Raw genomic sequence first — 23256 nt, forward strand, 5'->3', positions numbered from 1 at the left:
CAGCACTGATTCTGAGGATGAGGAAGCACAGGGCAACGATGAGGGGCTGAACACTGACCCGGGACTAGACCAAGGAGGTAGGGACACCCGGGAGACTAATCCAACAAACCTTCAGCTAGCTCCACACAAATGGATCTGGAGAACCAGCATTGCCTGGCACTTCCATACGTGGCACTTAAGTGCTACATCTGCCACTTCATCGGTTGCAACTAAGGGCTTTGGACATAACCCTTAAAGTCTACTCGAATACTGATGACATGTCTGTAAAACATACAAATGCAGCCATGGTGACGCGTGGACTTTATTTTGATCCATCATATGGTCCAACAAAATGAATCCATAATGTTTTTACAACTGCAAAAAATAATTATTCCCTAATCTACGGCCAACACAAAAGCACCAGTGAGAAACTGTGGTGTGCCTTATGCTTAGGTTTACGGTTGCTGCCTCTTGGTGCTGCCCCATCGCTCGGAGTGGCATCTGAGGACAGCCTGTTGACTGTACTCTCCTGTTCGCCTCCATGACCTTGGCGGATGTCCTCTGGCCCGTGGAGCCTGTGCTGGCTCCACCTGGGAGGGAGTGGCCAGTTCCAGAACTGGCATTTCCCCAGTTGTTGCAGCCTCAACGGATGCAGCAGTCACTGGCAGAGGGGCAGAGGAACTGCTGTCCTGATCCGGAGCGCCCCAAGAGGAGCCCGCAGAGATGACAGGCAGCTGTTGCACCGACATGAGGTCGCTTCAGACCTCCCTGCTCACCGTACATGGATGGATACCGAGCTGGGACACTTGGTGCCCAGATCATCTCCCACATTGCTAATGACCAGCTGTGGCCACTGGTGCTGTGAGGGCTTGCAGACCCAAGCGTATCCCTGGTAGAAGTTGGTTGTTCTGCTGGAAGCCTCTCTCTAGGAGAGTCGCCACTCTCTCCATGGAAGAAGCATGATGCTCTGACATGAGGCTCATGGCTTCACTCATGCTCCGCGTGGACTCCTCCACCACAGACACCAAGTGAAGTATAGTCTCATATAATAATCCCAGATGCTCCTGCACACCTGGCCACATTTCCTGCAGCTGTGGTGTTGTGGACGACTGCAAAGGCACATCATCACGGCCCGACTCAGCATGTGCCTGGTCCCCTGCAGTCCTCCGGCTGCTGGCGCCTTCGGCACACTTTATCTCTGCCAACTCCCCCAGCAATTGTGAAGTACCCTCTCCACTGTGTCCTGGGACACTAGCCAATGTTGCAATGCCCGCCCGATGTGCTAGTATCTGCGGTGGTGACTGCCTCGCAGAAATGGTGCGATGCAGGTGACAGTTGAGGGCCCTCAGGTGTGAGAGGAGGCACCTGCGATGGAGCCTGGTGACTAGCCTCTGATGATGCTGAAAATAACAATAAGGACAGTGGATCAGTTAGTGTCCACACAGTGACACACTTCATCCCTTTTCCCCCAGGCTCATAATGCGCTCAACCTTCCAGAACCTAAGGAGACGAACATTGGTGGGATGGCAAGTAGCCAGGAGGAGGACCAAACATTACTCGCACATACAGACGAGCTGGTCAGATGGCCTCAGGAATGCCAAATGAAATGTTATATGGATAAGTGTGAGGTGCTGCACTTGGGCAGGACGAATAAGGTGCAGGAATACACGAGGAATAGTAGGAGAGTGGAAAGTAAGGATGATTAGAAGGACCTTTCTGGGCATGTCGACAAGCCTGTTAAAGTAGCAGGACAGGTACATAAGATGTTTAAGAAGGTAAATGCCATACTTGCCTTTATTAGCCGAGGAATAGAATGTAGGAACAGGGAGGGCATGTTGCAGGTGCAGAAAACACTGTCGATACCACAGCTATACTTCTGTGTTCAGTTGTGATCAGTGCTTCTTGGGAGGGATGTGATTGGAGTGCAGAGGTTGCTGGCCTGGAGAGTTGGAGTTATGAGGACACTTAGCATACACTGGTGATATTTGCCGTGGAGCACAGGAGATTGAGGGGTGACATTGAATTTCATAACAATATGAGGGGCATAGATAGGGTGGACAGAAAGCAACTTTTCCCCTTGGCAGAGGGATGACTAACCTGGTGGCATTGATTTAAGGTAAGGGGCATGTGGTTGACAGGTGAGGTGATGAGGAACTTTTGCACACAGTAATGTGGGACGCATTGGCTGAAAGGGTGGTGGAGCCAGAAACCCTCCTAACATGTAATAAGTATTTGGATGTGCAGTTGCAATGCCATGGCATACAAGGCCATGGGGATAGTGGTCGAAAATGGGATAAGGCGACTTTGGAAGGTGCTGGACACGCGCATCTTCGAAGGGCCGAGGAACCTTTGTCTATGACCCACACCTCTGACTCTATCAGTCTGTGAATGAGTAGTGTTGCTATATTAACAATTCCAAAAATCATCAGTGCTTTGGATGGTGGGAAAACAGAGTGGACGTGACTGTGGACCTCAAATGCCTGGCCGCTCCACCCCAGGCTCACTGACACCAGTGGACCTGGGTGCATGGCGCCTTTCAAGCTCCAGGGCCTCCTGCTCTAGACGGCTCAATGTCACCAGCTGGGCCTGGCCGCCTCCAGTGCATTAACGCTCATAAGCCTTGTGCACATTTTTCTCCTGCAAAACAGAAAAAAACATTCATTGGGGCTAATCACGTATGGACTCTGCACGCGCACGCCGCATCCCAACCACAGTGGCCCATATCAGGCCTCCAGTGCCTCCTCTCCCCGCTCCTGCTAATCGGTCACAAAAATATAGTACGACCGTTCCCAACCGCACGCGCACCCCCCCCCCCCCCCAACAGCCACCTTGGACACATTCTACATCCATCACTTTCAGAAACATACAGTCTTAGCTCCCATGGCAAGGAGGCGCAACTAGGTGCAGCGCCGAGGGCACCAGATGGCAGTTGGCTACGAGACTTGAGGCTCCCCTTCCACAATCTCATCACAATGAATAGGACATGTGTTGGAGTTCTGAGTATGCGCCTGGCTGCATCTCCTGCAGGTTGCCCCCAGACTAGTCATGTGCAACTAAGACCAACACAGTGCGGGGAGAACCCATCTTCTCATGAACCACTGAGGCTGATGCAAGCATAGTCACTATCTGCTTGCCCGCCCAGCGTGCAACAAACGTCCAACATTAATCAATGCAAGCTTCAGACTCGCTCTCCATGGGAGTCGGAAATGTGTTGGCGGGCCTTAATTGGCCCACCTGCGCAAAATGGTGGCGCGGCTCCGATCCCAGGTGGCTATCGGGTCTGCGGCCGTCCACATCACCTGCTCCGTCTGCCCGCCAAATGGAAAATTTCAGCCCAAGTGGTGCTTAACATGGTGTCCTGATTGATGAGCTGAAGGGTGGGTGAGGTGGTACTTGGTAATCAGCAGGAGGTTTCCTTGCCCATGTTTTGACCTGATGCCATGAGACTTGATGGTCGAAGTCGATGTTGACTCCCAGGGAAACTCCCTCCTGACTGTGTATACCACTGTGCTGCCACCTCTGCTGGGTCTGTCTTGTCGGTGGGACAGGACGTACCCAGGGATGGTGATGGCATCTGTAAGGTATGATTCCATGAGTATGACTATGTCAGGCTGTCGCTTGGCTAGTCTGTGAGACAGCTCTCCCAATTTTGGTACTAGCCCCCAGATGTTAGTAAGGAGGACTTTGCAGGGTCGACGGGGCTGGATCTGCCGTTGTCGTTTCCGGTGCCTGGATCGAAGCTGGGTGGTCCCTCCGTTTCATTCCTTTTTATTGACTTTGTAACGGTTTGATACAACTGGGTGACTTGCAAGGACATTTCGGAGGGCACTTAAGAGTCAACCACATTACTGCAGATCTCGAGTCGAGTCATGTCACGTGTAGGCCAGACTAGGTGAGGATGGCAGATTCCCTCCCCTAAAGGGCATTTGTGAACCAGATGGATTTTTGTGACAATCGACAATGGTTTCATGGTCATCAGTAGGCTTTTTTAATTCCAGATTTTTATTGAATTGAAGTTCCACCATCTGACATTTTGATGTATTTTAAAATGGTTTTTTACTGAGCATTGTAGTAGAAAAAATGTATGAGAGTAATCAAGGCCTATGTCATGATGCCCTTTAAGATTCATGGTGTCATAAAGTTTCATAAACCTAAAGAGTATGGTGCAACCTTGAATGGTGCAATTCTTTTTGCAGTAGGCTAAAGTAGTGTTAATGTAGTGATTTGTCTCATTGCTGTGTGATACATTCAGAGTAATCCTGCTTCTGAAATAAAATCCACCATTTGGCTTTAAGTTGTAGCTTACTGAGAGATGGCCTGCTTTCACATCTTTTTAAGATATATTTAGTCACAAGATATGATATATGGTCTGTCTCTAATTGCTAGTTGTTTGATAATATGGGGATGGAACCACTACTATGCTTTCACAGTACCTCTTAGTCTGTTTCCAAAAATAAGTTTGTTACTAGAAGTTTACATAGTTGTTAAAACTCCAGACACCAGCTCTTTACGAGAATCTAGTGACCGAAATTAATTTAAATTGATTTTGATGGCCACCTTTTTAAAAGAACTGTCAAAAGGAATACTTCAACCCTGAAGTAGTTTTGGCCATTTCACAAAGATCACAGGCTGCCTTTTCTTTGATTTATGATAACGGGCCATAACTTCTGACCTCCCAGGGCAGTGTAACAGAGGGTACCCCAAAGATGTGCTGGAGAATTAAAATCACTTCTAGCTTCTGGGTAACTATTGTACAGACCCGTACTGACCCCTCCAGCATGGGACTTCTGCCCTCTTGTTCCAACCTCCACCTCAAGGCCCATCTGCTGGCCACTCTCCACTGCCCACCCCACCCCCCGGACTCCCAACCTCTTCTCCTTCCTGGCCTGACTGCCGACCCCGCCCGCCCCCAAGGTTGGACTCCCAAAGCCGCCTTCCAAAATCCTACCCACTTACCTTATACACGTTCCTTCTTCCTGGCTGTCGAAGACCTTTAAACTTACCTGGTTTACGGCAGCTCATGCCATTTACTTTAAAAGGGGGCATGGCTTACTTACCTGCGACTGAGCTGTCCAACAGTTAACATAATAAAACAAGCCCAAGGCTTTAACCATTATTAAACAAAATTTGGTACTTTAAGCCATATAACGATGTATTAGGACAAATGAATAAAAGCTTGGTCAGAGGTTGATTTTAAAGAATGTCTTAAAAGAGGTTTAGGAAGGGAATTTCATCGTGTAGAGCTAGACAGCTGAAAGCATTGCCTCCAATGGTGGAATGATTATAATAGGTGGATGTGCAAGCAACCAAAATTGGATCAGAGATCTGGGAGGATTGTAGGGCTGGAGGAAGTAACATAAATGAGTGTGGGGGCAGGGGCCAGGCCATAGAGGGATTTGAAAATGAGGATGAGAATTTTAAAATTGATTCCTGGCTAGGAGCCAATGTAGGTCAGCGAGTAAAGGAGCCTTGTATGAAGTTCAGGTTGAATCACGTGAAAACCCATGTACAATACTGGCTAATGGGTCTTTAGCTCTTTCAGACTCCAGCTGCAGTACTTTAATAAGTGCAGCATTTCTGTGTTTTTGTCACTAGACTAACAACTGAGTGGTCATGAGTTCACATTCCCGGTGGCAAGTTGCGAAAGTGAATTCAATAAAGGGAACCACTCCAACCCATTACATGTGATTCCAGTCCTACATAGATGACTGATTCGGAAGTCACTTAGCAAGTTACTCTATCAAAAGAAGGTCCATCGTCAGGGCAACCAATGTTGAACGACAAATGTAGCTTTACCACATCTTGAGTAAATATTAGCAGTACCTGAGCTGGTGTGAGATGCTAGGTATGGGGGCATTCCAAGAAATGTCAGTGTCTGGCAAAGAACAGCCATGGCTGTATTCTACATAATGTTATAATCCATACCTGCCTACATTGCACAATGATTACTTAGGAACCACTCTTCCCCAAGGGCAAGAACTAAAGATAGCTAGGGAAGCTGCTGACTGGAAAAAGGCCAGTGGCTGGCTATCTTTTCAGAGTTCCCCTTATAAAGGGAGCTAGCACAAACTGTCACAGACAGAAAGCAAAATAGCAGCATAACCCTATCCTCTCACTCTTTCACTTGCTGCCTTTCATTTTTCTCTCCTCCTTGCTCTTGATCTCATTTCCTCTCCAAACTAGTTTTGCCTTGCATGCTCAACTGAGTTTCCACAGCCCAGCTTTTCAAGATCATTACAGTAGGAGGTGACTGTGTAACTAATGTACCTATTTCATTATACAGGGCTATGTCTATCTGGGATACCAGCCTTCAGATCACCACAATTTGCAGTTTGTTTGGAGCTTGGCTTGGTGCAATTCCTATTCCGTTGGACTGGGACAGGCCTTGGCAGGTATGCAGTGGTTTCAAATGAATCCTCAGTATGTTGTCCTGAAAGATCTACTGTTCCATCTGATGTATTACACTTTTACCAATGTGTCATTTTGGAAAGGGGAACAAGTTTGAAAAGAACCAGGAATTCACGAGCATGTGTGTGTGGAGTGGAAGGAAAAAAGCCATTAACTGTGCGTATGTTTCCAATTCTTAAAATGAAGAAATCAACAATAGGTAATGTTAAAATCCCACATGCTGGGAGCCAAAATGTTACATTATGTTGTAAGGAAGGGCCTTTGAGAATCGTATTTGAAAGTACAAGTATTTATCTACAAGGATGATGAACGTTCTAACATGTTGAATGCATGGGTAAGTTACACTGGACCAGATAAAGAACAAGATGCAAAGCTCTTGGATCTCTGATACATAGGTTTTCAAATTGGGGTCACTGACTCTAAGAATTCCATGGAATCGTCATATTTCTGTATTTGTTGAACCACATCCATGAGTGGCAGATGGCCTGTTACTTAACCACTTAGCAACCGGGCCAAACTTTGTACAGTTCTTTAAACCATTTATAACAAAAACAATCTATATAGTGCCTTTTGACATAATAACATGTCCCAAGGCACTTCACAGCAGCAACGTTGAATAAATTCTGACATTGAGCCACGAAAAGAGATATCAGAACGTGTGATCAAAAGCTTGGTCAAAGTAGGTTTTAAGGAGTTTCTTAAAGGAGGAGAGAGGTGGGGAGGTTTACAGAGTGAATTCCAAGGCTAGGGCAGCTGAAAGCATGGATGCCAATGGTGGAATGATTTTTATTTTATTTGTTCATGGATTGTGAGTGTCACCCATCCCTAATTGCCCTTGAGAAGATGTTGAGCCCCATTCATGAACTGCTGTAGTTCAGATACACCCACTGTGCTTAGGGAGGAGTTCCAGGATTTTGATCCAGCAGCAGTGAAGGAAAGGTGATATAGTACCAAATCAGGATGGTGTGTGGCTTTGAGGGGAACTTGGCAAGTGGTGGTGTTGCCATGCATTTGTTGCTTTTCTTCTAGGTGGTAAGAGATTGCAGGTTTGGAAGGTGCTGTCGAAGGAGCTTTGAGTTGCTGTAGTGCATCTTGCATGAAGTACACACTGCTGTCACGGTGCCAATGGTGCAGGGAGTGAATATCTAAAGGTGATAGGTGGGGTGTTGATTGGGCTGCATTGTCCTGAATGGTGTCAAGCTTCTTGTGTTGGAACTGCACTCACCAAGGCAACTGGAGAATGTTTTATCACACTCCTTACTTGTCTTTTAGGCTTTGTGGAGCCAAGAAGTGAGTTACTCACCACAGAATTATCAGCCTCTGACCTGGTATTTATATGCCTGGTCCAGTTGAGTTTCTGGTCTTTGAATACCCTAAGAATGTTGAATATGGGAAGTTCAGTGTTAATGCCATTGAATGTCAAGGGGAGATGGTTTGATTCTTTCATGTTGGAGAATGTCATTTCCTGACACTTGTGTGCCATAAGTATTACTTGCCACTTACCAGTCCAAACCTGAATGTTGTCTAGGTCTTGCTGCATGCAAGCACGGATTGTTTCAATATCTGAGGAGTTGCACAGGTGTACATTAGCATTCACAATCATCAGCAAATGTCTCCACTTCTGACCTTGTGATGAAGCAGCTGAAGATGGTTGGATCTAGTACACTACCCTGATGAACTCCTGCAGACATCTGAGGGTTTCAGGACTTGAGGAGATTAGAGATGGGGAGGGGAGAGGCTGTGGAGGGATTTGTAAATAAGAATGATTATTTTTAAATCAAAGCATTGGCTCCATATCAGCCAGTGTAGGTCAGTGAGCATAAGGATGAGTCAGTAATACTTACAACGAGTTAGGATGCGGGCAATAGAGCATTTGACAAGCTCTACAAGAGCACTAGAATTGGGAGCGGGAATAAGCCATTCAGCCCCTTGAGCCTGCTCTGCCATTTGTTAAGATCATGGCTGACCTGATTGTGGTCTCGACTCTTCTTTACTGTTTGCCCTCATAACCCTTGACTCCCTTGTCAATTTAAAAACCTATCCAACTCAGCCTTAAATAATATCCAATGACCCAGCCTCCACTGCTTTCTGAGGAAGAAAATTCCACAGATTAACAACTCTTGAGAGGAAAAATAATTCTCCCTGTCTCAGTCTTAAATAGAAAAACCCTAATTTTTAAATTGTTCCCTAGTTCTAGACTCCTCAGCAAGGGGAAACATCCTCTCAGTATCCACCCTGTCAAGTCCTGTCAGGATCTTTTATATTTCAAAAAGACCACCTCTCATTCTTCTAAAGGTAGGCATAACCTTTTGCTCATCAGGTAGCCCTTTCATCTCGAATCAGTCAAGTGAACCTTCTCTGAACTGTTTCTAATGTAGTTATATCCTTTAAGTAATGAGACCATAACTGTATACAGTACTCCAGACATGGTCTATCTAAGGCCCTGTACAGCTGCAGCAACACTTGCTACTTTTAGACTCAATTCCCCATGCAATAAATGCAATGTTCCACTTGCTTTCTTAATCACTTGCTGTACCTGCATATCAACATTTTTTGATTTGCATACTAGGACACCCAGATCCTTTTGCAGCTCTCTCTATTCGGATATGTTTTTCTATTCTTTCTGACAAAGTGGACAAGTTTACATTTTCCCACATTATACTCCATCTGCCAGTGAGAGTTATGAATTATCTCCTTAAATGTCTACCACTGTTTCTCTTACTGTCCTCCTATCTATTAGCCTAATTTTCACATTCGTTTTAGCTACCTCTGTCCTCATACCCTTATTATTGCCTTTATTTAATTTTAAGTCACTAATCTTAGTCCCACACTTCTCACCCTCACACTGAATGTGAAATTCTATCATATTATGATTGCTGTCACCTAGTGGCTCCTTTACTGTGAGGTCATTAATTAACTCTGTCTCATTGCACACTACCAACACCAGAATAGCCTGTTATCTGGTTAGCACTAGAACATAGCGCTCTAAGAAATTGTCTTGAATACACTATGAACTCACCTTCCAGGCTACCTTTGCCAACCTGATTTCACAATTGTTATAGCACAGAAGGAGGCTATTCAGCCCATTATCTATTCTGGCTCCACACGTGAGCAATTCACCTAGTACTATTCACAAGCCTTCTCCCTGTAACCCTGTACATTATTCCTTTTCAGACAGCAGTCCAATTCTCTTTTGATTGCCTCGATTGAACCAACCCCCTCCACACCCTCTGGTAGCAAATTCCAGATCTTGACCGCTGACCTGAGTGAAAAAATTTTTCCTCATGTTGCCATTGCTTCTTTCGCCAATTACCTTAAATCCACGCCCTCTTGTTCCTGATCCTTCCACCAATGGGAACAGTTTCTATCCAGACACCTCATGATTTTGAATACCTCTGTCAAACCTCCTCTTCGCCTTCGCTTCGTCAAGGAGAACTTTCCTAACTTCTCCAATTTTCTTGAACCACTATCAATTAATCAAGATTCGTAATATGGCAAAGAAGCACCCTAAATTCTGATTGAAAACTATAGTTTCTCACAATAATACAGAACAATTTTTAAAAGATAAAAATGTTATGATAGAAGTTAATTGAGATGGCTTTCATTTTGATGTGTTTATGATTCAGGTGCTTGACAAAATTGTTTTTCTCAATACAAAGGATGCTCTCATTCTGCAGGCTCATGCTTCCTATAAACAGATGACTTCATCATAGAATGTAGCGCACTTGGGGTGAACAATAAATCTGTTTACCATCAATATTTACACTGGAAAAAACAGGACCAATTTTCCCAGTCTCTTTCTGCTTCAGGCCCAAAATGCACTGTAATTGTCCAGGCATTGGTACCTCTGAATTTTCTACTCTAGGCCATGTGAATGGACCAATCATACTCCTGGTAATGCCCAATCTATATATGAAGATTATTATCACCCATGTTTATTGTGGTACCTTTTTCATGTTAGTTTTTCCTGTACACTCTGTCCCACAGTTATGGCTACTATTACACTACTCCCACAGGTGGCTTATTACCCTTGCTATTGCTTATCTCTGCACAAACTGATTCTACAACTTTTGAACTAAGGTCATCTCTCACTACTGTACTAATGTCATCCTTAATTAACAGGGCTACTCCACCAGCTTTTCCAGTCCTTTTGAAATATCAAATTTGAATATACAAGTCCCAGCCTTAGTCACCTTGCAACCACATCTCTGAAATGTGATTACATTTTTATATGTTTATTTCTATTTGTGCATCAATTCATTTGTTCTGTTTCAAATATTGTTCTCATTCAGATACAGAGCCTTTAACCCTGTCTTTTTACCATTCTTGAAAACTCTGGCCTTATCTGCTGGTGCACTTTTGTATGCTCTGTCCCTTTCCGTAACTATCTGGTTATCATTTCCCATATCATTATCCTGCTCTATTGCCTTTATTTTACCACATCTCCCCTCATGTGATCTCTTTCCCCCTCTATTTAGTTTAAAGCCTTCTACTGCCCTAATTATATAACTCGCCAGAACACTGGTCCCAGCTAGGTTCTGGAGAAGACCATCCCAATCGTACAGCCCCTAACTTCCTTCAAAACCTATTTATCCCACGCCAATTCTTGAGCCATACATTCAACTCTCTAATCTTATTAATCTTATGCCAATTTGCTTGTGGCTCAAAGTAATCCAGATGTTATTACCTTTGTGATTCTGTTTTTTAATTTGGCCCCTAGTTATTCTTAATCCCCAAGCAGAGCCTTTTTCCTAGCTCTATCAATGTTATTGGTGTGTGCAAGATAGGAGGTCTGCCAGGAGACCACAGGAATAGTTGAGTCTGGAGATGGCAATGGCTTGGAAGAATGTTGGCAGCAGATGAGCTGAGGCAGGAATACTGTTAAGGAACTATCATATCTTTCCTAATATTACTGTGAGATACTTTGTTAAGAAATGTTTTAATAAATCTTTAAAATCTCAGTGGTAGTGGACTAATTGTTTCTGACTTCAGTGAAGAAGCCTTCTCGTAATAAATACAAATTGCAAAATTGTTGTGATAGTGTGGCCATGTTTCTCTTGTGGATTTGGTCTGGCTAGCAAATATCACCTGCCGTATAGTAACAGTAGAGATAAGCAATGTTACTGAAGTGGAAGTAGGCAACCTTGAAGTGCATATGCAGTCAGTAGCTCAATTTAGGATCAGACCATCAACATTGTGAACTGTCCAGTTCAACCTCAGATGGGAGATGAATAGAGCCTATGGTGGGGGAACAGAATTTATGATGGGGACTGCAGACAATCGCTTTGGTCTTCCCAATGTTTAATTGAAGGAAATCTCTGCTCATTCAGTGATGTCAAAGAAGCAACATGACAAACCAGAGGCATTGGAGGGGTCAAGCGAGGTGGTGGTGAGGTTAGAGTTGGGTTTAGTCAGCATATATTGGAACCTGTTTTCGGATGATGTCGATGATGACAACATACAGCTGAGCAGGCCAAGGAGGAGCCTAGCTTAGATGCTTGAGGGACTCCAAAGGTAATAGTGTGGGAGCAGGAAGAGAAACCAGTGCAGGAGATCCTCCTGACTATGATAACAACAACTTATATTTCAATAGCACTTTTAACATAAAACATCCAAAGCACTTTGCAAGAGTATTACAAAACAAAATTTGATACTAAACCACATTTGGAGATACTAGGATAGATAATCAGAAGTTTGGTCAAAGAGGTAGATTTTAAGGGCAATCTCAAAGGAGCAAGAAGTTTAGGAAAAGGAATCCCAGAGTTTGGGGCTTTGGCAGTTGAAGACATGGCCACCAATGGTGTAGCCCTTAAAATCGGGGATGCTCAAGAGGCCAGAGATGGAGAAGCACAGTTAACTCCAAGGGTTGTGGGATTGGAGGAGATTCTTGAGATAGAAGGGGTGACACCACAGAGGGATTTGAAGACCAGGATGCGCACTTTACATTTGAGGCGTTGCTTAACCAGGAACCAGTGTAGGTCAGCGAGCACAGGAGTGATGAATGAATGGAACCTAGTGAAAGTTAGAACATGGGTGTCAGAGTTTTATGTGACCTCAGGTTGATGAAGAGTAGAACGTGGAAGGCTGGCCAGGAATGCATTGGAATAGTTGAGCCTAGAGATGACAAAGGCGCATGAGGATTTCAGCAGCAGATCAGCTGAGGCACTGGTAGAGTTGGGCAGTGTTATGATGGTGATTGTCCCATGCAGCTCTGCAGCAGAGGAGGGGCGTTGCAGCTCTGCAGCAGAGGAGGGGCGTTGCGGCTCTGCAGCAGAGGAGGGGCGTTGCGGCTCTGCAGCAGAGGAGGGGCGTTGCGGCTCTGCAGCAGAGGAGGGGCGTTGCGGCTCTGCAGCAGAGGAGGGGCGTTGCGGCTCTGCAGCAGAGGAGGGGCGTTGCGGCTCTGCAGCAGAGGAGGGGCGTTGCGGCTCTGCAGCAGAGGAGGGGCGTTGCGGCTCTGCAGCAGAGGAGGGGCGTTGCGGCTCTGCAGCAGAGGAGGGGCGTTGCGGCTCTGCAGCAGAGGAGGGGCGTTGCGGCTCTGCAGCAGAGGAGGGGCGTTGCGGCTCTGCAGCAGAGGAGGGGCGTTGCGGCTCTGCAGCAGAGGAGGGGCGTTGCGGCTCTGCAGCAGAGGAGGGGCGTTGCGGCTCTGCAGCAGAGGAGGGGCGTTGCGGCTCTGCAGCAGAGGAGGGGCGTTGCGGCTCTGCAGCAGAGGAGGGGCGTTGCGGCTCTGCAGCAGAGGAGGGGCGTTGCGGCTCTGCAGCAGAGGAGGGGCGTTGCAGGATGGCCTGGTCAATCATGTCAGAAGCTACAGACAGGTTGAAAAAGGGTGGTTTACTATGGTCAGATTCACCAATGTCTTACTAATGGCTTTGGGAACTTTTTCAGACCTATGGCAGGGCTGGAAACCTGATTGTTAGGGATTTAAACCTGGAAAAGGGAAAGATAGAATCATAGGATTTCAAAAGCACAGAAGGAAGCCATTCGGCCTGTCATGTCTGTGCTTGCTCTCTGCAAGATCAGTTCACCTGGTGCCACACCCTTCCCTTTTTCCTCATAGCCATGTAATTATTTCCTCTTCAGATAGTGATCCAGTTCTCTTTTGAAAGCCACAAATTTGCCCCTACCATTGTCTCAGGCAGTGCAACCAAATCCTAAACACGCTATATTTTTAAATAGTTTTTTCCTCATGTTGCCATTGCTTGTATTTATTTGCCATTTGTCTTTAATCTGTCCTCTGGTTCTCAATCCTTTCACTAACAGGAACAGTTTCTCCCTATCTACTCTGTCTCGACCCCTTATGGTTTTGAACACCTTCATCTAATCTCCTCTTAACTGTTTTCTCCAAAAAGAGCAGCTCTAGCTTCTCCAATCTACCTATGTAATTGAAGCCCCTCATTCTTGGAACCATTTTGATGGATCTTTTTTGCACACACTCTAATGTCTTCACATCCTTCCTAAAGTGTGCTGGCCAGAATTGGATGCAGTACTCCAGTTGAGGCCAAACCAATGTTTATGTAGATGGGTGAGAATTTGGAATGGATTCTAAACTAATGAGTTCTAAACTGATTTTCCATTAGTTTTGACAGGTAAGGAATGTAACTATCAGAACCCCAGTGTTGGTGTTCACTGTGATTCAAGTACAGCGTAGGCTTGATACTGAATAAAGCTCCTTGTAGCGCTCCACAACTTTTCTTAACTTCATATTCTTGTTATTCCTAAGCTTATTTTGTTTAAGATGAAAAGTTCCAAGTGAGGAAAAAAAATTAAGTCCAAGTTCAAGCCTAGGTGCTAGATTTTTTTTTTTAAAAAAGTTATCTGCTTTAGTTCTTCCCCTACCCACTGGTGCTATATTTAAATCTAGTTAATTCCAGACTGTGCAACAAGATAAGGATACAGATTTTGCCAGATTGTCCATTAATTGCACTGACACAATTGAGTTGAATCTTCAGCCAGCGATTCAGGTTCATTTAATTATCAATACTCTCTTTTACTGCTCCTCCTCCTCACAGAAATGAAACATGAAATACCAACATACCTTGTAGCACTTCATCAATGATTTGATAATGGAAGGTAACTTATAGCAGTGATCCTGAAAATCTTGGCTCCAGGAATATACTAAGCCAAACCATTGTTTTAGCAGCTACCACTACTTTCACCTTAGTAAGGAGTGCTGCAGAGATTTTGTTTTTTATCTCTACATTGGTGTAGAATTTTAGCTACATGTCCAAAAGATGAGCCAACTGCGGATCAGTTGATGACACTCTTGTCTGAGTCACTAGATTGAGAGTTTACGTGTGGCCTGACACAAGAAGTTATTATGCAGATACAGCAAGTAATTCTGAAGACAAATGGCACATCGGCCTTTATTGTAAGGGGATTGGAGTACGAGAATAAAGAAGTCTTGCTGTAATCGTACAAGGATTTGGTGAGACCACGTGGAGTAGTGTGTAGTTTTGGTCTCCACGTTTAAGAAAGGATATACTCGCATTGGAGGTGAAACAGTGAAGGGATGACTGGGTTGTCCTATGATAGGCTTATATTCTCTGGAGTTTAAAAGAATGAGAGGCAATCTCTTTGAAACACAAGTTTCTGAAGAGGCTTAATAAGGCAGACCCTAAGAGATTGTTTCCATTGGTTGGGGAGTCTAAAACACGAGGGCAAAGCTTCAGGATAAGGGACCAGTTGTTTAGGACTGAGGTGTGAAATTACTTCACTCAAAGGGTTGTGAAAATTTGGAATTCTCCACCCCAGAGAGTTGTAGTTGGTCCATCATTTAGTACATTTAAGGCTGGGATAGACAGATTTTTGGTCTCTCGGAGTTGAGGGATGTGGAGAGCAAGTGGAGAAATGGAGTCGAAGCCCAAGATCAGCCATGATCATATTGAATGGCAAAGCAGACTCAAGGGCCATATAGATAAAAACAAAAAACTGCAGATGCTGGAAATCCAAAACAAAAACAGAATTACCTGGAAAAACTCAGCAGGTCTGTCAGCATCAATGGAGAAGAAAAGAGTTGACGTTTCGAGTCCTCATGACCCTTCAACAGAACTAGGTGAATCCAAGGAGAGGGGTGAAATATAAGCTGGTTTAAGGTGGGGGGTTGGGTGGGAGGAGAGAAGTGGAGGGTGGGTTGTGGTTGTAGGGACAAGCAAGCAGTGATTGGAGCAGATAATCAAAAGATGTCACAGACAAAAGAACACAGAGGTGTTGAAGTTAGTGATATTATCCAAACGAATGTGCTAATTAAGAATGGATGGTAGGGCACTCAAGGTATAGCTCTAGTGGGGGTGGGGCATAAAAGATTTAAAAATAATGGAAATAGGCGGGAAAAGAAAAATCTATATAAATTATTGGAAAAAACAAAAGGAAGGGGGAAGAAACAAAGGGGGTGGGGATGGGGGAGCCTACCGACTCCCACAGATACCTTGACTACAGCTCCTTACACTCCGCTTCCTGTAAGGACTCCATCCCATTCTCTCAGTTCCTTCGCCTCCATCGCATCTGTTCTGATGATGCTACCTTCAAAAACAGTTCCTCTGACATGTCCTCCTTCTTCCTTAACCGAGCTTTTCCACCCACGGTCGTTGACAGGGCCCTCAACCGTGTCCGGCCCATCTCCCGCGCATCCGCCCTCACGCCTTCTCCTCCCTCCCAGAAACATGATAGGGTCCCCCTTGTCCTCACTTATCACCCCACCAGCCTCCACATTCAAAGGATCATCCTCCGCCATCTCCGCTAACTGCAGCATGATGCCACCACCAAACACATCTTCCCTTCACCCCCCCCGGCGGCATTCCGTAGGGATCGTTCCCTCCGGGACACCCTGGTCCACTCCTCCATCACCCCCTACTCCTCAACCCCCACCTATGGCACCTCCCCATGCCCACGGAAAAGATGTAACACCTGCCCCTTCACTTCCTCTCTCCTCACCGTCCAAGGGCCCAAACACTCCTTTCAAGTGAAGCAGCATTTCACTTGCATTTCCCCCAACTTAGTCTACTGCATTCATTGCTCCCAATTCGGTCTCCTCTACATTGGAGAGACCAAATATAAACTGGGCGACCGCTTTGCAGAACACCTGCGCAAGAATGACCGAAACCTCCCTGTCGTTTGCCATTTTAACATTCCACCCTGCTCTCTTGCCCACATGTCTGTCCTTGGCTTGCTGCATTGTTCCAATGAAGCCCAATGCAAACTGGAAGAACAGCACCTCATCTTCCGACTAGGCACTTTACAGCCTTCTGGACTGATTATTGAATTCAACAACTTTAGGTCTTGAACTCCCTCCTCCATCCCCACCCCCTTTCTGTTTCTTCCCCCTTTCTTTTGTTTTTTCCAATAATTTATATAGATTTTTCTTTTCCCACCTATTTCCATTATTTTTAAATCTTTTATGCCCCCCACCCCCACTAGAGCTATACCTTGAGTGCCCTACCATCCATTCTTAATTAGCACATTTGTTTAGATAATATCACCAACTTCAGCACCTCTTTGTTCCTTTGTCTGTGACATCTTTTGATTATCTGCTCCTATCACTGCTTGCTTGTCCCTGCAACCACACCCACCTCCCACCCCCCACCTTAAACCAGCTTATATTTCACCCCTCTCCTTGGATTCACCTAGTTCTGTTGAAGGGTCATGAGGACTCAAAACGTCAACTCTTTTTTTCTCCGCCAATGCTGCCAGACCTGCTGAGTTTCTCCAGGTAATTCTGTTTTTGTCAAGGGCCGTATGGTCTACTCCTGCTACTGTTTCTTGTGTACCTGACACTCCAGTGCAGTATGGAGGAAGTGCTGGACTGCTAGAGGTACAGTCTTTCAGATGAGATGTTAAACCATAGCTCTGTTGGCTTTCTAAGGTGAACATGTGCCATTATTTCAAAGAAGAGAAGGAGTGTTATCCTGTGTTCTGGCCAATAATTATGTCTTAACATGTGAAAAAAATTCTGGCCATTATCACATTACTGTTTGTTGTGCACAAATTATCTGCTTCTACATTGCAACAGTGACTGCACATCAAAACTAAGTATTTTGGGGCATCCTGAAATCATGAAAGACTCTATATAAATGCAAGTCTTTTTTTTCTTTTAAGATCTTTGATGCAGTGGGTTACAATAACCTATTCACCTAAGGACTCTGAAGCTGATGGAATGCTAGTCTTTCCTTCCTTCTGGATGTAAGAGGGCCAAGTGTGATTTGTTTGTTAACCCAATTCTGGGTATACAGCAATCAGCTGAGTGAGGTGCCAGAAGTGACAAGGCTGGCTAGTGTAGGAATTGGAAAATTCAAAACAAAAATAAAAATACCTGGAAAAACTCAGCAGGTCTGACAGCATATGCGGAGAGGAACACAGTTAACGTTTAAAATCCATATGACTCTTCAACAGAACTAAGGAAAAATAGAAAAGAGGTGAAATATAAGCTGGTTTAAGGGGGGTTGGGACAAGTGAAAAATTCACACTGGTTCACTGAACAAAACTGCCCTGTGGTTGAGCTGGCACATTGTGGACCTATGCAGAAGAGAAATTGAAAAACAAAGTATTTGTAGCTTTGGTCACCTTGATGAACTCAACATTCGAATGCTTTCATTCATTGCTGTCAAAAATGAGCATGCTGGAATTTTTCAGATTTGAGGTTTTGCTTAGTTATGCCTACATCTACACCTATCTCAACAGTTTTAAGTAACTTTAACTCCAAAACCAGTTCTACCAGCATCGGGTATTTCACAGATGAGAATTCTTGGCCAGTTTTCTTTTGGAAATGAGTAAACTTGAGCAGAACTGCCACACTCTCGCTGATGCTGTTATTCACAAAGCATGTAAGAGTTGGAACTGTTGCTTGTAGTTTTAATTTCTGATTCATTGACTTTAATTTTAAACATTTTTTTTCTTTTTAATGTCCATCTGTTTTTCTCAATCTTGTCAATTTTAAATGATGAGCTTTTTAGATTCCCTTATTGATTTTCATCTTTTGTATTTCTAAGATCTGTGCATTTTTTTTCATCATTTCTAATGAGCTCCCTTTAATCCTTTCTCCCTAATCTGTCCCTCTTGGCCTAAGCACAACCTGCGTTGAACTGGCCATCAGGAACAAACAAATGTGCATTTATGTAGTGCCTTTCTTAACCTGCGGATGTCCCAAAGCACTTCACAACCAATGAATTATTTTTAATGTAGTCACTTTTTTAATATGGGGAGGAAGATGCAGGGAGGGGGGGTGGTGAGGGGGAAATTACCAGAATCACTTTTATTGATTTAAGGGATATATGTTAAGCAAAATAACGGCAAGAACTCCCTTCCCTTCAGATAATGCCAAGGCATCTTTTACATCCACTTGAGAGACCAGGCAGGACCTTGGCTGCCTCTGAAAACCAACACCACCTGAAAGTGCAGCACTTCCTTCAATACTGTAATTCAAACTGATACTCATGTTCTGGAGGGACCATGCGAGACGAGCCTTTGCATAACAACTTTTCCCTCTTCATTGATGTATTGCGTGGCCCTTTATCATGCCAACACAACTGGAATTAGGAATTCAGTAGGTAATATTTGTCCAAAGTGTTGCATGTAAGGTTTCCTGTTTGGTTCAGTTTAGGCTTATTTCTTTCCATTTGGTTAAACGTTGTTTTCAATCAATCTAAATATTCTAAGATTGCCAAGATAGGTACCCCCCCACCATTTACCCTTTTTTAATAAAATGTTATCATAACTTACAAAGTTAAAAATTCTGTGCCCAGTTCTCTCTCACCATCAGCAGAGTCTTGCCTGTAGCAGATGGATACCCTGTGATATTCAGTCCATTAGAAAGAAATTTGCTTACATTTCTTCATGAAAAGAAACCAATCCAAAAAAAATGCTTGCACTATTCTTCAGCTTTGAATCACATTCCCACAACGCCTATTTAAAACTCAATCCCATAAGTGGGGAGATGGCTGTGTGGTGGTGCTTGATTACTAATCTAGAGGCTTGGGTTAATGGTCTGGGGCCATGGGTTCAAATGCCACCACAGCAGCTGGTGGAATTTAAATTTAATAAACCTGCAATATAAAGCTAGTCTTAGTAATTGTGACTGTGACAACCATCATTGATTGTCATTAAAAACCCATCTGGTTCACCAATGTCCTTCAGGGAAAGAAGTCTACTGGCTTTACCTAGTCTGGCCTACATGTGACACCAGATCCACAGAAATGTGGTTGACTCATAACTACCCTTTGAAATGGTCTAGCAAGCCACTCAGTCCAAGGGCAATTGGGGATGGGCAACAAATACTGGCCTCGCCAGCAATGTCTGTATCCCATGAAAAGAATAAAAAATTTAACTAAACTTGGCTTTATACTCATCTTGATCTATTCCCCTAAAGTTAATTTTTAAAAATAATGCATGAAAAGTTTAATTACTTGTTTTTAAAAACAAAATCAGAAAATCATGTGCAATCCATCTTTGAATATGACCAACAACATTTATCTGGCACAAGCTTCATGTCTTGAGCCTTTCTTTGTCTCCTTCGTCATTTCTGGCCTTGCAGTCTTTCAACTAGACTGCTTCCTTTCTGGACCTCCTCATGTTTTTGCATCCACCTGCGCTCTTCCCCATCGCTCCATGTGAATGGTTCTGTGCTGTCTCAGTATCGGCACTTAACCTGTGATTCTAGCTGGAAAGCAATTGCTGCACATTATCCCATGACAGTTGCAATGTTACATGCATCTCACAACATGACCATCTTCCATGCTTAATATGATGTTCACAGCAGTTTTCTAAGTGCAGTACCAATCCCATTCAGCAAAAATATGCTTCTTGTCTACCAACTATTGACACATGCATGCACTAGGCAAACCGAACTGGCCCACTTTCCTTGGTGAATGAGGAGTGTAATGATGTTTTCATGTGAGAGGTTTGTGACTTTAAATTTACTTCATGGAAATTCTGTAGGCATTATATTTAGTACAGTTGGGTCCAAAGTGATTACTGTTCAGGCTTCCATTATCACTTAATAACTTTAGAATAGCAAACCTCTTGCATTAAAAAGCAGTCTTGAGCAGTAAATCATTAAAAATTTAATTGCTCAGAAAGGATGCGAGAGACTCATCCATTTGATAGATTGACGCCTTTTTCTGTCACATTTCCTAGAAAATGGCTAGACAAATGCAAATATTCCTTTTACGTATGAATTTGTGATGGGATTAATTCAGAAGTGATTCAGTACTTCAAGTGGTTGAACTACACACATTGAAGACATGTTTGATTCCAGTCAGTTATCTAATCATAGCCAAAGCATCCCTAGCAATGTTTACTCTTCTCATTCCTTTATCATCACCTTTTTGGAGTCTCATATGGGCTTATCTTTGGCCCAATCCTTTTCCTTACCCAGCTGATTTCCCCTAAGCCAACTTATCTGCAGAAATGGGGTCCACCTGCGTGTGTGTGTGTCCTTGCGCGTGTGTGTACCCTGCACTACCTCCCATGACCCATCCACTACCTCTCATAGTTGTAGAATGCTTGGCCAACATCAAGCTTCGGTTGAGCTATAACTACACCCAACCAAATGACATCAGAAGGTGCGCCACTTGCTACAGTGTATCCTCCAGCCACAGTATTTAAATGACTGGTTCATTTGAGCTCCTGTTCAGTGGCAACCCTCAGGATGTTGAATGCTATTTAATGTCAAGGCCAAGGTGATTAGGCACTCCTCTCTTGCAGTAGATGGCCATTGTTTGGCATTTAATGTCGTCATGTGAATGTTCAACATTTTGGTTGGAATAGCTCACCAAAAAAGGCTGTATTGTAGATTTCATGCCACATTATTCTCTCTGCCATTTTGCGGTGATCGTGTCATTGTCACATTGCTGTGTGTGGTCACCTTGCTGTGTGCAAATTGGCTGCCGCATTTCCTACGTTGCAACAATGACTACCCTTCAGTCTGTAAAGCACTTCGAGATGTCTGGTAGTCTTAAAGTGCTATATAAATGCAAATATTTTTGTTAGTGTTTATTAAATGTTAATATTTGTTGTCTAAGAATAACAAGATTTTTGTTCTGCAAAATGCAATGGGTAGTGAAGTAGTTCAATGCTAAGTCAGTTAAATTTGTGTAAGGAGCTGCTCTGTTTGCAGCTGAGCAATAAAGATGATTTACAGTATGTGCAATGGAGCATATAAGCTTTTGTCTTTCGCTTTTTACTGCCTTAAAGAATTCTTGTCTCTGATTTTATACCCTTCCTAAAGACGATGACTTGTGTTTGGACACACAAGCACTGGCAACTATCAGTCTTATTCGAGTAGCTAGTTTTCACGTTTAATGCCTAGAAAAACCCATTACAATGAGTCCAATCCTGTCTTTGAAGGCCATGCATACACTTTGGGTTATGGGTTAGGAATCAGGAGGAGGAATTCTGAGTGCCATAAAATCTTGACTGAAAATTAAACAAACTTGCTGAGAAGCAGAAGTGGTAAAATGTGAGCACAAAAAGCTCAGCAGATGGTGAAAGAGTGGACCAGGAGTTAACAGTCTAAAACCACAAGAAATGCCACAGTATACTAACTAGCAGAAGTACTTGGGTGATAAACCCACACAGAAACTGCTGTAACACGCTCTTGTGCAGTAATGGACCAGATTCCAAGAACACATCAGTAACGAATAATTAAACAGTCCTACCCCAACACCAATTCTTTCATCGAACAAAATTGAAGAAGAACAATAAAGACTTTAACATCATACAAAGCGCATAGCAAATATAACACAAGCTGCAATAAAAACACTACTCAGATCTGGCAGCGTCTGTGGAGACAGAATAATAGAGTTATGTTTCAGCTTAAAGACCTTTCTTCATAATTCAACCTGTACTTGTATTCATTCACCTTTTCCCAAATTGATCAAACATTAAGAACCCAAATGCAACCTACCTCCCCACTGAGCTGAAATTCCTCCAAAGGAAAGAAAACACATCCACTCCTCTCCCTCACACACCCCTAATGAGCATAAAAATCTCAACAAGATCTAAGTGCCATTGGATTCTCCTTCATGGACAGTGATTACAATCTTTCTCCTAGCACTGCACCCTTCCACACAGCAAAAAGATCCCAGACATATTCTAATCCAACAGTGGACTCTATCTCCCTCTCCCCTTGCTTCTGGTTCAACCTCCGAGGGAGTGGGATCATTACTTGTCCACATGCAGCAAGACTGGGGCAACCTCCAGACTTGCGCTGAGATATGGCAAAAACATTTATGCATCACGTGCCAGGCAGTGACTATCTTTAGTGACGAAAAGCCCAGCTATCTCCCCCTTGACCTTCAGATGTGTTGCTGACATCAAATCCCCCACCAACAGCAGTTTTGGGGTCACCAGTGACCAGAAAAATAATGTGAATAACAGGTCTGCCCAGAGGAAGACAGGTGGGTATTCTGTGGCAAGTGGCTCACCACCTGGCTCCCCTAAGCCTTTCCCTATCCACTTCACCCCTACAACATCTGTTCTTCTGAAGTGAATATGTTAGTCCAATCTCTTTTTTCATACAGAATTCACAAAGCTAGTGGGCGAATACAAAAAATAATTTAAAAGATCAATGGCATTTATCTCTAGGGGTGCTAGAGTACAAAGGAGTGGAAGACCTAATTTGAGTGCTGTGTTTAACCCTGGGTTTAGCACCATGAGAAGAATATATTGGCCTTAGAAGGGGACAGCAGAAATTCACTGGAATTATATCTAAGCTAACAGGGTTAATAAATTGAGTACAGGTATTAGTTCTGCTTGTATTCACTTGAATATAGACAATTAAGGGGTGATCTAATTGAGGTGTTTAAGATAATAAAGGGAATTGATAGGGTATATGGAGAGAAGCTATTCCTCTGGTGGGGGAGTCCAGAGAAAGGCATAACT

General features: G+C 43.9%; 1 protein-coding gene across 2 annotated transcripts in view; it reads left to right on the top strand.

Annotated features, from left to right (window-relative positions):
* The window catches only part of pigf (phosphatidylinositol glycan anchor biosynthesis, class F), a 64689-nt gene that overhangs the window by 21155 nt on the left and 20278 nt on the right, over positions 1-23256 (top strand). For both annotated transcript variants that reach the window (XM_041212904.1, XM_041212913.1), the window contains one exon: positions 6263-6371. In XM_041212904.1, coding sequence (XP_041068838.1) covers positions 6263-6371 — 109 coding nt within the window. The remainder of the gene's footprint in view (positions 1-6262; positions 6372-23256) is intronic.

This window comes from Carcharodon carcharias, chromosome 2 (assembly GCF_017639515.1).
Source record: "Carcharodon carcharias isolate sCarCar2 chromosome 2, sCarCar2.pri, whole genome shotgun sequence".
Classification (NCBI taxonomy): domain Eukaryota; kingdom Metazoa; phylum Chordata; class Chondrichthyes; order Lamniformes; family Lamnidae; genus Carcharodon; species Carcharodon carcharias.